The 16242-nt window shown below is 42.9% G+C and overlaps 1 protein-coding gene across 6 annotated transcripts in view; it reads left to right on the plus strand.

Moving 5' to 3' along the window:
- Positions 1-16242, plus strand: part of AKAP11 (A-kinase anchoring protein 11) — a 43608-nt gene that overhangs the window by 10839 nt on the left and 16527 nt on the right. For all 6 annotated transcript variants that reach the window (XM_039877198.1, XM_039877201.1, XM_039877205.1 and 3 more), the window contains exons 3-7: positions 5009-5125; positions 7669-7716; positions 9167-9301; positions 10674-10938; positions 11280-15768. In XM_039877198.1, the coding sequence (XP_039733132.1) occupies positions 5009-5125; positions 7669-7716; positions 9167-9301; positions 10674-10938; positions 11280-15768 (5054 nt within the window). The remainder of the gene's footprint in view (positions 1-5008; positions 5126-7668; positions 7717-9166; positions 9302-10673; positions 10939-11279; positions 15769-16242) is intronic.

The following is a 16242-nucleotide window of genomic DNA, read 5'->3' on the forward strand; positions in this document are numbered from 1 at the left end:
AGTAGTGAGCTAATGACCTTGTTCTTCAAGCATAATGCTGCATTCCTGTTTAACTTGAATTTACCAACATATTCCCGGGATAAGGAATTAGGCTGCAGCTGAAATTTCATACTGTTATTTTAATGTCTTTCGTTATTCAGCACATTATCCATATTAGGCACACAAGAAAGATTGGTTTGGATTCACTTTTAAATAAGAATATGTGAATCCAGATATTATAGACTTACACTGCTTTTGATGCCTTTCCTTGGTATAGCTGAGTGATAGAAACTTCCCTGTTGGCTGACGTGAAATTGAAAGGTGTGAAATTGAAAGGTGTGCTTGAATTCCCTAGATTCCACTTTGCATTAAAGGTAGAGAGACATCAAATATTTATTGGGAAGCAAGTATTATAAAAAACAGAAAGAGGTATACTTTGTACTCTATTAATTTATTTCTAACATTTTGTCATGAAAAATTTCAAACATATTGAGAAGTTAAAAGCATAGTGCACCCACATATAAACTTGCATACCAATATTTAGTAATTGTTAATATTTTGTCTTTTTTGCCGTGTGTGTGTGTGTGTGTGTGTGTTTACTTTTTGGCAGAACCATTTGAAAGTTAAAGTCTTAATGTCTCTTCACCCCTGGGTACTTGAGCATGCTTCTCCCAGGAATAACACACCCTCCTCTCTAGCAATAATCCCAGTATCACACCTATGAAAATTGAATGTAATTCCCTTATAGCTAACATGCCGCCATACTCAGATTTCCCTTATTGCCCTTAAAATATCTGTTACAGCTTCCACCCCTACCTCCCCATCTTGGATTCAGTTTAGGCTCCTAGGCCCTAAGTTGCATTTGATGGTTATGACTTCCTTACCTTTCTTTTGGTCTGAAAGAGTTTCTTCCTCTTATTTATTTGTTTAAAAAAAGTTTTTTTAATTTCATTAAATATATTTTTAGAAGTGAACATAACCTCAAGATTTTATTGTCTTCGAAATAAAACCAAAGCTGAACCTTAGAACTGTATCACTAGGCCCTGTCTCTTCTTATATCCTCACACAGTTCAAAATGCTGTATCTCTTAGCTCTGCAGTTGGGCTCAACACGTTCCGGCCTCAGCACAATCTTCTTTGTAGTTTTAACCCTCTCCCGGAAGATCGGCTGGGTCTGGCCACCAGAGCCACTGCATCCTGTCGTGGTGCTGCTTTCCCTGGGCACACAGAGATCTTGCCCTTCTTGTACCGTGTCACTGTGGGGTCGGTGCTTGCCATACTTCTACAGAAAGTCTGGCGGGTTTCAGGGACAGTCACGATGTCTGTGAGAGTGCCCTCGGCACAGAAGAGGCTTCTTTTTCCTTGTTGTTTTTTTAATATTCAAGACTGACTTCTTGAACAGATTAGGCCAGTTTTTTCTAATGCTGCACATTCTGGGTTTGTCTGGTGGTTTTCTCACGGTGCTATTTGTTCCTCTCTCCTCTGTATTTCACATAAACTAGAATTTCAGGTTTTTCCTACAATCAGCAATGCAAAGATTGATCAACAGAGTAAGGTAGTAACTCTGCCAGAGCTGTCTGCTTTTAGTTAGCGAACAATCCATGGGATGATCCTTGTTTGTGTGCAAATACCTTGTTTTTTCCAACAATCTTTCATCTAATAATATTCCTTGATGACCTTTTCTTGAATTTTTTATTTTCTAGAAGTTGCAAAATGGTGATTTTCCTAATTTTGCCTTTTTTTTTTTTTTTTACATTAGCCAACATTCTTAAAAGCTTCCTCTCATCACCCTTAGATAAACTACGATATCTCCAGTAAAGGCAAGGTAAATGCCCTTTAATTACCAGTGTTCAGATTAGTGACTTAGTGGAGTAGTCACCTCCAGTGGTGGCGACTGAGTTTATTTCCCCTCACTTATTCGTTCGTTTATTTTTATTACTTTGGACACATGGATTCTGTGTGTTCTCGACCTTTTTTTATTTATAGTCATTTATTTTATTCACTCATCTATTTTAAGCTGCTCACGTTGTTCCAAATTTGGTCCCCAGGAGCCCCTCCAAGCTGGTGCCGATGTCCTTTTGTCTCAGGCTCCTAATTCTTTGCTTGCTTCTTTGATTTCTAGTGCAACAGATGGACCCCAGTGTCACCTTCCACTTTCCCTTTTTCAGACCTGGAATTGACTGTTTCTCCAAAGAACCCCGAATAGAATTTAGAAACTGAGATCTGGGTACTAGCAATGCCCACTGCTGTCATGAGTTTATGCTGACAGTTCAAGTTCAGTTTTCATATTTTATTTTATTTTATTTATTTTATTTATTTTATTTTATTTTATTTTATTATTTTATTTATTATATTTTATTTTGAGTTCATGTTTGTATCTTAACCTGAAATCTTCTACTCATTAATGAAAGCAGAATCATTTAAAATTTTGAATATTTTCAAGCCCACAGAAAAGTTAGTGGGGGGCAACCATACAATGAACACCACATACACTCTTCAGTTAGAGTCACCTCTGTTAGTTAACATTTGTCATAACTGTTCTACGTGTGTTCACACACATGCACACCCACATGTACACTTTGTACACGCGGACCCAGGGGAAGCCCTGAGATGGAGGGGAGGGACAGGGCCGAGAAAGGCAGGCCACTCCAGTCCAGCAAGTAACGGAGTTTGTTCGGACACGTACGTGCCAGGCCCGTCCTGGGCTGTGGCCAAGACATGGCTGTCCTCCGTGCCGCTTGCCAGGCACTCAGGAGCTGTGCAAGTCAGGGCAGGATGGATGTGGCACTAGGCCCGTCCCGATGAGGGACAACACCTTCCATGCCCGTCAGGCAGGACAGCGGCCCATCCAGGGGCGTCCATCAGAGAGTGCGTGGGAGGCCGTCTCCCCTTCTGGATGTACAGGAACCAGTCTCTGTTCTGACCCAGATCTCATCCAGTACGAGGGTCCCGCAGCGGCCACGTCAGGGAACGGCACACCTCTGAAGCCGGGAGGGAGGCTGCGGACGTCATGTTGCTTCTGTCCTGCGTCTGCCAGCAGGCATCTCTTAACCTCAGCATCGTTCCCGCCCTCAGACGGTCTGACATAACATGCCGTCCGTACATACATTCCGTAACTGTCTCAATACCCTTGTTGCTTTCCCTTGGGTCTTGTCTGGGACCCAGTCACCCCGTACCTGGGCATCGTGTCTTTTCTGTGTCCCCAGTCTAGTCCATTTCAGTGGTCTGGCTGCTTCTCTCCCGCCAGCAGGTCCGTGGAAGTCTGGACCCGTCGCCTTGTGCCATGTCCCGTGTTCTGAGTCCTTCTGTTTCGCCCTGTCTTCAGGTTTGGCAGGGACCCCTGAGGTGGTGGCGTGGCCTTTCCCTTCCGTCAGATCAGGAGGGTCCAGGCTCGCAATAATTCTAACTTAAAGACACAGAATCCCTTTATAATTAATATGATTAGTAAGCAGTCCACGGGGTGATTCTGTGAGACAGTGTGAGTGTCCTGTTCTCCAGAAGTTTTTAATCCAGTGGATTAGGACCCATTGATGACCCTTTTCTAAATCAGTAATTACACGGGGAGTTACAGAGGGTATTTTTCTAGCTTTGTCATTCAGTCCATATTTGTTATTTGTTAGCCAGCGTTCTAGTGTAAAGATATGCTCTACCTCCACCCCCACCCCACCCTTTTCTCTGTCCGTTTTAATGGACTTGTAGGGTGGGGTTTTTTTTTTCTTTTTTTTTAAATATTTCATTACCATTTTTATTCTTTCGATGCTCATATTGTCCCAAATTTGGCCAGTGGGAATTTCTTCAAGTTGGCTTCTGTGTTCCCAGTTAGTCTCTGAGCACTTCTTGCATTCTGTCACTGTCGGATGTATCAGCCACACCTCCTGCTGTCTCTGCCTCAGACCTGGAAGCAGCCATTTTCCCTAGAGACCGTCCTTCTTTTCATCGGCACATGGTGTTTAGAAACCACAGTCTGATGCCGGGTGTCCTCGCCGCTGCCGACGGTCATTGCTTCTGTGATCGCTCAGTGGAAAAATGTAGTATGCGTATTAAATAATCTTTAGTTCATGCTGATAGTTCAAATTCAAATTTATCATTACATTTTTTCCTCAACTGCTTTGGTTTTATATTAATATCTCTTCTCTTAGACTGAAGATTTCTTGAATTCACATAGTATGTGAGGTACGGAAATCTGGGGAAACAAATTGAGTAAAATACAATTTTACAGTCTCTGGTGTCAGTAATTTGATTTGATGGGTAAGAAAGACAAATACATGTGAAAATAGGAATTATAACGTGTCGTGATATAGATTAGATGATCTTAAAGTGCAGACGATACAGTAGGAGCTTTGAGAGGTTCATTGCTACTGGGGGGCAGATCTTTGCAGGTCTTGCAGAGGGTAGGAGTTCTGCTGGGGGAGACCGCAGAGTCAGGACCGTTCTCGTGGACGAGCAGCAGGTCAGCAGGTCAGCAGGTCAGGAGAGAAAGATGCAAAGAGATTCATGTTCTACTTATGTCTGACTATAACGCTCATTTTTTCTTTACATTACTTTTTCCTCCCTCCGATACTTTGCATGCTTTCATACAGCTGCCTTAAGGTCCCCGAAAAGCCTTATTTGGGGATATCGCTTTTCTTCCCCCATCACCAGCTTCGTCATGAGAGTAATCCCTGTTGTTAGCATCCCTCACAGCCGCTTCCCCGCTGTCTCGTCATCCGAGTGCTTGCTTCTGTCCTGCCAGCGCTCGGAAGCCGGCCGGACGGCCTGTCAGGTTTCAGGGTGGAGAGTAAGTGAACCGGCCTACGGGCCACGCCTGGGCCACGGGTGTGTGTGCCGAGCGTGTGGAACTCCACGGAAGCATTTTGCGCTCTCTTCCTCTCAGCCGAATTGAGCTCTGTGTATGTCAAAAGGTGTACGATAATATGCCAAAGGAACATTCGTTAGAAAGGTAAGTGACTCTCTATTTAAAGCTAGCATATCTCCAGGATCTCGTACCTTGTCTTAGAATGAAATAAATTAAGGATATCTTCTGTTTCCAGAGCTTCAGTGAAGATGTGTTCCAGTCTGTAAAGTCTTTATTGCAGAGTGAGAAGGAGCTATGCAACGTGTCAGCAGAGGACCGTTTAAAGCAAGACGGGACTGTCAGTTTGACTGAGGTTTGGCATGTTACTTTCTGTACCCTTTCTTAATAAGGCACAGTGTCTTTTCATGCATCTTTGGAGAACTGTGTGATCTATTTTTAAAATGCCTAAAATCTTTACGTGATAATACACATATGGAGGCACCTGTTCTGCGTGCCCTCTAACGTAACTGTCGTGGCGTATGATGACGAGCACTTTTACTCAGCGCGTAGGATTGTTAGTCTTCTTCATTGTTTAAATTCAGTGCTTTGATTAAAAGTGAGAAAGTAGCGATAAATTTATTTTGAAGTTAAGGTGTTTACTGCTTGAAGATGAGATACACCATTTGCTCCCCTGTTTCTCTGCTACCTCAGCATTTCCAGTCTTTGCTTGAATGTGTTACCGACAAAAGGAAGAACATTTTATTCTACATAAATGATATAATGATAGTCTGTAAACGTATTTATGTTTCCAAATATGAGAGATGGAGTATTAGGTCACAGAGTCTCAAAAATAAGGTGTTAGGTCATTAATTTAAAAATAATTTTTTAAAAAAAATCAGATTTCTAATAAAAAAATCCTGAAGACGCTTATTTTGGAGTGGTTTTCCTTCATGCCCCTTGAGGAGCTGTCCTCGAAGCATTTGCAGGGTGCTGGGCTCACTGTGGAGGCTTGCCATGCTCTGCCCTGAGCCTCTTTAAGTTTTGTGAAGCCGAGCCGCTCCTCACCTCCTCAGTTGCCTGGCGTGACAAGTCTTCTGCCCTCGTGTGGTTTGCCAGGCCGTCCCTCCAGCAGCTTCTGGCGTCTCTCCCGCCCCATGGCTCTTGGTGAGGCCTCGATCAGTGGGGGCCTAAAAGGCTCTCCTGGCATCTGCAGACCCCAAGTCAGTTTATTTTCTCATTCGTGTTCAGTAGAAGGAGACTCGAAAGAGCAGAAGGAATTCGTCTCACTTTAGGGTGTGCATATCTCACAGCATCTTACCGAAGGAAGGAAGGAAATTGGCTGCTTGAGTGTCTCTTTGCTTTACGTGCCCGCGGTGTGCCAGGCACTGTCCTGCACCCTGCCTGTTTAACCCTCACAGCTGTGGAGGGCGCGTGCACTGCCTTGAGTTTGCAGACGAGGAGAGCAGCTGCTGGAAGTTGGCGGCATACCTAGACACCGAGAAATGAACAAGTCTGTGAAGTAGTAGCACCCTGACTGATCGGAAGAAAGATCACGGAGTAACTGAAGATTCTGACTTGCTTCTGACTCAGTCAGAATGAGAGCAAACGTATATTGAGTGTTGCTTTATATTTTGTGCTGTTTTCCCTTAATTTCTAGAATTGATTCCCCATATTGCTATCATTAAGTCTTTTCATATTTTAAGTCACAGACTTTACTTAGTAGACTATTTACTATTCTGTCTTCACATGGAAAAAGTTTCTTCCGATCATGTCAGATGTACAGGGAATATAAGTTTTAAAATAATATTTTTTCCCAGATTATAAAAGTAGTACATATTTTTTTGTAGAAAAATTAGAAATACTGAAAGCATAAAAAAGAAAATGTCATTAATCTTATTAATTAGGAGAAAAAACCACAGTGAGAATAAATAGAAAAAAATACTATCAATTATTATTCCATCATCAAGAGTTAGTCCCTGGTGTGGTTTGGCATACTCCATTTCGGTGCTATTTCCCACACGTGAGTTTTTAAAAATAAGGTTGAAATCGTGCGTATATTCTATATCATTTTTCTCTATCTTGTCCTTTTTACTTAGTAATGTGACATTCATTCATATCATTAGATACTTTTTAGAAATTTAATTTATATAAACTTAGGCAAAGAAATCTAGAGGGCATTGAGGGAAATAAGTGCTGTCACGGGGAGTCAGTAAGAGGGTGGCCTTGAGGGCGTCTCTGAGGAGGTGCCATTGAGGTTGGGTCTGGAAGGAGGAGGAGTGAAGCATGTAAATGCCCGAGGAAGACAGGTCCAGGTCGACGGGCGCCACCACGAAGCCCTGAGCCGAGCAGACTGGGCGTGTGCGGCCCCCAGAAAGGGCGCCGTGTGCACTCCTGATGGGACAGCGATGGCACCAGCTGACCCACCGCCTGGGGCCTCTGGGCTGCGCTGGGAACAGGGAAGCCTTTGACAGGAAAGTGACATGTCATTCCCGCAGCAGGTGGGCGAGGATTGTAGGGGTGCAGATGTAGGTGGTGGCGGGGGGTGTGGAGAGAGTGGGTGTCTGCGAGATACATTTTGGGAGGAGAACCGATTGGACTTGCCGGTGGAGTGGATGTTGAAGGGGTTGAAGAGCTGCATCGTGGAGCCAGATCTTTGGTGAAACACCTTTGTGATCATCTTTGAAAAAAACAGTCACCCTGTCCAGCACAGTCAGCAGTTATTCATGTACTTCCATGGAGGTTTGATTGACATAAAGCACCAGTGTCAGGTGCACGATGTGAATTCGATGTTCGTGTGAGTGACATCAACACGTTAACGCTTTTATGTGCTGCTCTGTTTCACAATGTTGTCAGTAATCTGACTGAGATGAAACTTTAAAACTCAAACTAATGGAGCTTTATTTCTTTTTTATTCAGGTCACTTTTCTAGGTTTTAACGAAGAAACGGATGCTGCTCACATACAGGTACGGTTGAGTTACTGAACTGGAAAAGACCTTGAGAGATGATTTGGAACAAATTTTGAGACCATGAAAAATATGCCTTATTAGTCCAAATTTTACACTAAACTCTTCTGCTATCATCAGTCCTGTTCGAAGTTAAAAGATGACATTTGAGACCAACTTCTGAGTGTACTTCGGAGATTTTCACTCTTACATTTTCACTGAGTATTCTTGTTATGGAAAGCACTTTTAGGTTAGGAGACCACAGAAGTCATTTATCTGAGAAGGCTGCAAACTGCAGACTTTTCCCCCATTCTGGGCATAATGTAAAATTAAGACTTATGTTTTAATTTGGATGATTTTTATAATCTGACTTCAACGGTCAGATTCTTATATTTTCAGGAGTAAATTTTAAAAGGTAAATTGTGTTAAAGGTGATGATTAACCAGTTGAAAATGTTAGCCTGTTTGATTTAGGCAGGTATTTACAGAGGGGCTGGTGGCTGAGACTGGAATCAGCAAAGGAGGGTTTCACAGCGGCCTAGTGGCTGAAGCTCCCGGAGGCGGTAGGGGAGGCGGTAGGAGTACTTTGTTCTGCCTCCTGCTGCTCCTTCAAATTTGCGATTGCCAGTGTTTCCTTCTGTGCCAGTAAAGGTCTCCTAATAGAAGAAGAAAATCACACTGTTCAGTTCTTTGTGAATATGCAGATCAGGTGGAAATGAATGAAAACTGCTGTGTGTCTTGATTGTGCCCTTGCCTGAAGGAAGTAGTTGAGGCAGAGGCTCAGAAGAGCACATTCTCCTGGGATGAGAGGCTGCGAAGAGAAGTGTCCAAAGTGTTTCTCTCATTCTACTTCCTCTTTAGGGGTTAGTGATAAAACCATGTTTATAGAGGAAAGTACCCTAGTGGGTTCAAGGACTTAATTCTTTAACTGGGTAAAATATTTATGCAAAAAGGACAAATGAGAAAAAGCTATTTTCTTTTCCTTTACATCTTCATTAACTTATAAGTTAAAGTCTAATACAATACTTTGGAGAGGAGAGGCAGAAAAATAGACTCGTATTTTGCAAATACAAAACTTAAGCTCCAAATATGTATATTCTGCAGTCAGTCCTATATGAAAAATTTCACAGTTAATTAAACCTGAGAGACTGCAGGTTGACCTTGGCAGCTAAAAACTATTAAGTGAAAGTGCCTAGTCGTCATGGATGTGTGAGGTACCATCCATGACAATTCTTTGTAGTTATTAGTGTGATTAAAAGGCTACAGAAATAGCAGGTATTAAAATATTTTACTACATTTTATTTTTGAGTTTTAAAAAAATTGATTGTGGTTGGTACGTTAATTATTATGAACTATAAAGTTTATTAACCAGTAGATCTAATGCTTTCTAGATAAGGCTCACATCATGTGAACCTTAATTAACAAAAGTGTTATTTTATAGTGTTGTTTTCTGTGTTTTTGTTGTAAATCAGGATTTAGCTGCGGTTTCTTTGGAACTTCCAGATCTTCTGAATTCACTCCATTTCTGCAGCCTAAATGAAAATGAAATTATTTGTATGAAAGATATAAATAAATCATCAGCTGTGAACAATGGTCCTGTAAATCAGGTAACTTTTATAAATCATCTCTAATGAGTTTTTCAGAGCAAACTTTACAGTGACATTTGATGGAGAATATTAAGCTTCTGACTGTTTGGGTGATGTCCTTTTTTTTAATGCTATCTCAAGGAAATATGATACATAAGAAATCTAACTCCAAAGCTTTGAAATCAACGGATAGAATAATTTTGGTCATAACTTTAAATTAGATTGTCCATGTGTGAAGTTCTATAAATGCTATATAAGTACATTCTTTTTTTTCCTGAAAATTATGATTTCTGGATTTCTTAAATTTTTTCTAGCTTTGTATAAGCAATATGAATTTTTTCCCCTTTAGGGCCAATTTCAAATTTATATAAAAGTTGTGCTACATGTTTTAGAGAACACACCTTAACTCATTTTTCTGGTTAAAAAATCTTCAGTGTAAGGTAGACATCTGAAGATGCACTTTTTACTTTTGTAAACAAATGTTATTTCAGACAGATGATTAATTTTATAAAACATTAAGCTTTTGGTTCTTTACTAAGTATTGTTTCATTGTAACACATCAAAGAAAAACGTTTTACATGTTTTACCTCCTAAAAATTGAATTTGATTTGGTTTAAAATTTACTTATTCCAAATCTAAAAGACAGTACCATGTTAAGTATGAGAGCTACATTTAAAAGTAGGACTGCTCAGCTCATTTCCTTAATTATATTCTTCATTTATATTTACTTTGTTTTATTTGCTAGAATAAAGAGGTGATTAGCTATTATATTTAGTTTCTAGTTTTTTAAATAAATTATTTGTACTATTTACATTTTTAAAGATTATGCATGGAAAAAATCTGACGACTTGTATTCTTAAAGCTGTAAACGTTGTAAATTGTAATACTAGAGAAATGTAGGTAAGAGGAGGAGGTGATTGTCACATGATAGGAGAGAAGGTGATATCATGCTGGAAGCTACAGGAAAATGGGATACACAGGTAGATAGCATCTGCTTCCTGCCTTCAAGCAGTTTACAGTGTAGCTGGCGAGCTAGGTGAATGATGAAGGAGAAAGATCACAGGGCGGTGCAATCACGCAGGACACCACAGTCGGCAGAGGAGGGGATAGTAAGCTCTGTAACGTTTGAGGAGCTGGCGTAGGGAGAATTTCACTCCCTGGCTGAAAGAAAGATGGGAGAAAAAGAGATCGGGGAGAGAGAAATGTTGTGGAGAAAGAATAAAGGAAAGAATGAAATGTCACAAAATCGGGGAGCCTTTCGGGGTGCATGCGTTTCTTCTTTTTTTTTCCCCTCCCGAGACTGTTATTTCTAGGCTTCACTTTCAGATAATATGTTTTGTATGTATAGCATTTTGAAATTAAAATATTTTTACCATCTCTCATCTTTCCCAAGAGTCATCATTCTGGAATGCTTTGTGTCATGAGAGTGTCACCTACATTACCAAGACTCAGAATTGATTTTATCTTTGGTCTCCTAAGTAAATACGCGACTGGTATAAGGTACACCCTGGACACGTACTTGCATCGGAAGCGCCACCTCGAGACCACTGATGAAGACGATGACGATACCAACCAGTCCGTGTCATCCATAGAGGATGACTTCGTCACTGCTTTTGAGCACTTAGAGGAAGAAGAGACTTCGAAGCCGTATAATGATGGTTTGTTCTTCGCTAGACTTTTTCTTGAAATAGGAGATTGAAGTTCAAGGTTTCAGTTTTTCAAGTTTTAAGGCCGACTTACTACTCAGTTAAAGTTTATTCACTTTAACCTTTTTTTCCTGATTGTCTGAGGAAGTGATTTTCTTGTGATTTTTTAAGTTCATCGTTATCTGGCCTTTAGTTTTGCCCTTTCTGTCCTGATTTTGATAGTACTGTTTACTTCATTACCTTAAGTGTTTGGAATCTAATTATGCTTAACAACTACTTATTCTCATTGATTTAAATTGATTTTTAAAAAATTCTGTCCTAGGATAATTGGTCATTTTATTCTTTTCCTATAGGAGTAAACATTACTGCACCAAAAAGCCAGTGTGATGCTGCCTCACAGACTGCTGCCAGTCACCATTTAGAATCCCACGATTTAAGGATTCTGGTCAGCTCTGGGCGGCAGATGTCGTCGGCTAAGCCTCCAACTTCCTCAATAAATATTCTGGGACATAAAGAACAACCTGTGAAAACTTCAGTCACAACATCCATTTCTGAGCCTTGGATCCAAAGGAGTTTCTATAGGCCGTCTAACGCCCCGGATAAAGGGAGTGAAACACAGAAAATGGTTTTTTCCTCTTCTCCTGCCTACTCATCTGAATCAGAGTGCTCGAGTCCAAGTCCTGTTATTTTCTTAGATGAAGAAGGATATCAGAAAAGTTTAAAGGCCAAACTTGAGTTACCTAAAATTCCCGTGACAAAAGATGATATAGAGGATTCAGACTCAGAAGTAAGTGAATTTTTTGATAGTTTTGATCAGTTTGATGAACTAGAACAAACTTTAGAGAGTTCTTGTCCATTTCTAGAAGATCGTGTCATAGGGAAGCCATCGCAAAAGAAAGGGCAGAAACATGAAAAAGCTTGTTCTGTAGCCACTGCTATGAATCCTCAGAAATTTAAGTTTGATCGCCCAGCTCTCCCAGCTAATGTCAGGAAGCCGACTCCTCGTAAGCCGGAATCCCCTCACCTGTGCGATGCTCCAGACTCTCCTCGCCCCGTGAAGGCGTCCAGGGAGGACCGGGGCTTGTTCAGCCCCATCCGTTCCTCTGCTTTTAGTCCTCTTGGAGGCTCTACACCTGTTGAATGTTTTTGCCAAACAGATGCCGGTGGCGAGAGGATTCATGAAAAGCATGATTCTGTTTATTACACCTATGAAGATTATGCAGACAGCATTTCATGTGAAGTCCTGGGCTCGGTTCTTCACACCCAACATACTAATGCAACCTCAAACACTGTTAGTGTTCAAAAGGGAGAAAATGAAACCATAGCCCTTAAGAGTGGAAGCCTCGATCAAAAAAGTAGGTCTAGACATGCATCCTTAATGATTAAAGATAGCATTCAAAAATTCGCCGCAGATCTCGTGGAGAAAAGCTTCGTTGGTGCGTTTAAAGACTTGCAGAAAGGGGTCTCTTCATGTACCAACGCATTGTGCCATTTAGCCGTCAGATTGACGGCATCTGTTTTTCAGATGGCGTTTAACGAACTGAGAAGGCAGCGTGCATTTTCGCTGCAAGAGCGTGCCATTGGTGGTCTGGCTAATTTTTTGGTGAGTGAAGCTTTGTCAAATGCTTTAAAAGATTTGCAGTACGTGAGGAAGCAGATGCTTACACACACAGCTGCCGGCTTCGCCGCAGGTCTCGCTGAGGAGCTTGTTTTTGAGGGCATCATGGAAGTGTGTCAGTTTTCCTGTCCCCCAACACCCGCCTCTCCACCGTGTCGGTCATTTGACTACGAAGACAAAGTAGTGAAGTCATACGCGAAAGATCTGTCTGAATCTGTAATACAAGAGGCATTCATTGAGCTGTCACAGGTCGATGTGACCTTTACAACAAAGGCGGCAGTCAGCATTTCCACAGATAACGTAAAGTATGTGAGTGCAGAAAATTCAGTGCCATCAACACGGGCCCCCACGTGTTCCCCTCCTTTTAACAATCAAGCAGTTATGGCGACAAGACCAGCGCAGGACTGTGAAAAAGAATACACCGTTCAGCAGGCCTTGTTTTGTACTTCTGGAATCGTCACTTCTATTCCAGTGCCCTTGGCGGGAAGTGCCCTGCTCCCATGTCGCTTTTCGGCTGGTGTGTGTCAGGCAGAGTCTCACCTGTCATCTGGTGATAGTAATTTGAGTGGCGGTTCTACTGAAACACGTGTTTCGACAAAAAATGAAGAGGAAGGAGCTTGTCTCAGAAATATTTGTTTATCTTCAGAACATAATCCGGGTCATCACAGTGATTTTAAAGCAGCTGATGAGGTTGTGGAAATGCAGAGTTCTTCAAAATTAACAAATGATCCTGTGCTTATTAGCAACTTTTCTGCAGCAATGGTACATACGATAGTAAATGAAACTTTAGAGTCAGTGACGTCATTCAAAGATACAGTAACAGTTGACGAACACACAGATGGTTTAACTAAAACCGTAAAGGGACAAACCCCTCCTTTCCATTGCGATCCAGTGACGTTGCAACAGAGTGAAGCTAGCCATAAGGACATGTTTGCTGATCGGTTATCTAAATCCATTATTAAACATTCCATAGATAAAAGCAAATCAGTGACCCCAAACGTAGATAAAAATGTGGAACACGAGGAAGGCTTGCCTGTTCCTGGAGAAGAGTCTCGGTCGACCGTGGAAAAGTGCCCCAAATTCCCTGATGCTCAAGGTCACTTAAATCACTGTTCGCTTTCAGTGGGAAAGGATGGTGTCCCCGAGTGCAGAGGTTCTGCAGCTCACGGGTTCTCTTTAGAGACACTACCACGTTGTCCACCTGCGGCAGGTCAGAGACCTGATTTGAAGGAAGCCGCTAAGGACAAATCAGTGAAAAACAATAATTTGAATAATACAACACCTGAGCCCTTGTCTTTTGGGCAAGACAGCCCTTTTCCCCATTCACATGCTTTCTCATCCACAGTGCTTACATGTGCAGATGGTTTGCACGGGGAAGGTAAACAGAAAATCAGAGATGGAAATGTGATACCCGATACTCCTCCATCCAGTCCTCTCGTGCCGTCTCAGGCCAGTCCCGAATGCGACATCAAGAAGCTCACCAAGAAGCTCAAGGGGGAGCTGGCCAAAGAATTCGCACCTGCGACACCGCCTTCCACGCCTCACAACTCGTCTGGCGGAAGTTTATCTGAAAACGAACAAAACGCTATTGAAAAGGAAGAATTCATGTTGAAGCTCATGCGATCTCTTTCAGAAGAAGTCGAAAGTGGTGAAGGCGAAGATCTTCCAGAAGTGGACGTGAAGTCAGAGCACTCAGGGAAGAAAGTTCAGTTTGCAGAAGTGTTAGCGACACGCATCGTTTCCCTTGCAACCGAAACGGCAGCTTCTCATCTAGATAATAAAATCATTCAAGAACCCAGGGTTAAGAGCCCTTGCTTAAATGTGCAGAGTCCAAGAAGTGTATCTCCTACCTTTTTAAATCACTCGGGTGAAGATTTACAAACATTACACAATTTTGCAGGTGACATGGCAGCCGAAGTCGTTACAGAAGCTGAGCAAATAGCAAAAGTTACAAGTTGTCTGCTTTTCAAGCAGAGGAGGAGCAGTTGTTATGTTGACGGTGCCCAGGGTGATAGAGCAGAGGAGAGGTTGCCTGTGGAGGCCGCAGCACACCCGAGAGAAGATCCATTTATTCTTTCATTACCGAGTTCTCGCATGTCAGGCCTGACATACAAGTATCCCAGCTGCGAAAGTGTGACGGACGAATATGCAGGTCACATTATCCAAATACTGAAACAGGAAGGTGGTAATGGTGAGTTACTGATGGATCAGTACGCCAACAGACTTGCTTATCGATCTGTCAAATCAGGATTGCAAGAAGCAGCCAAGACGGCCAGAATGAAGTGCAGCTCACAAATGCCCCTTCCGCAGAGCTCAGAGGTGGAAACCGGCAGCGAACTCTTACTGTTCTTACATAAGGAAAACCGCCAAGACGCAGGTAAAAGAAGACAAAGTAAAAGAAGCGGAGGCGACCTGTGTAAAAATCAGACTTGTGAACGGGCACGGGGCACGAGCCGAAGCGAGTGCTCGGAGCTGGACGGTTTCTCCACGTCCCTCGCTCGCAGCATAGCACGAGATGCTAGCAAAGCGCTGACGGCGCCCACGGGTGGCTTGCCACAGTCCTCGGCGGATTCCCGCCGTCACGAACAGCCCGGGTGTGCTGAGGGTGCCGAGCCTCACGCCGAGCCAGCGTTTCCCGAACCTCTTCAGCCTCCTTTGCAAAATCCTGGATTTCCCCCCCGCACAGGCAGAGTCGGTGGGCGTGGTTGTGGAGAGAGTGTCGTTCAAGCTGTGGAACAGTGGGCTGGAGAGGTACTGGGTGACACTTCAGAACTAAGGTTAGGGTCTGCGGTCGTCCGCGCGTCTGAGGCCACAAAAGCAGCAGGTGGGCCCACTTACGCGTCCAAGTTGTCGCCTCTCGTGAGCCAGGCGTGCAGACATTGCGACCACAGAGAACTCCGTGACCCCAGTGGCAGTTCCGCTCAGCACTTCTCCAGACAGGACGCTCGTGGCAAACCGCTCTCTCATTCAAAACTCGGCCACATCTATCAGCAATCCAGGATTTTCCATCTCGACGTCCCCCAAGTCTGTGTCGATCTCGATAAGAAGACAGCGCTTGCCGAGAAGATAGTTGCCGAAGCTATTGAGAGGGCAGAGCGAGAGCTGAGCAGCACCAGCCTGGCAGCTGACAGTGGGATTGGACAAGATGGCGTCAGCTTTGCTGAGAGCCTCACCACGGAGATAATGACGTCGGCGATGGCGAACGTCGGCCGTGCTCTTAGCAGGTACGTCTCACGTTTCGTTTGGGCCTTACGAAAGAACGAAAAGTTAAACTCGATCAGGTATGTCTCAGGTTCTGTTCAGAAAGGTAGGATTATTTTTAACCCTAAATTGACAAAAATGTTTCCCTGTTCCGTTTGCGTGGTGTTCTACATCCCTACGTGTTACTTCCACGTACACCGCGTCGTTGCTCTACAGTAGCCCTTTGGGGGGCGCTGTCACCGTTTACCGCACTGGAGGATGAGGCTTAGAGGGGCCGTCACCTGGTCCACGTCCCCAAAGCTGGGAAGCGGGCCAGGTGGAGTCAAGGAAACAGCTGGAGAATTTTATACAAAAATATAGAATATTAATGACCACGTTAAGTTACTACTCTGGGATTAGATTCTCATATTCTGTTTTTTTCTATTCACAGGTAAATTTTTTTGTTTTTTGTTTCTTAAATAACAACCATAATTTAATCATAATGCTATCAGGAAGAA

The sequence above is a fragment of the Pteropus medius genome, unplaced genomic scaffold, assembly GCF_902729225.1.
Source record: "Pteropus medius unplaced genomic scaffold, Ma_sr-lr_union100, whole genome shotgun sequence".
NCBI lineage: Eukaryota > Metazoa > Chordata > Mammalia > Chiroptera > Pteropodidae > Pteropus > Pteropus medius.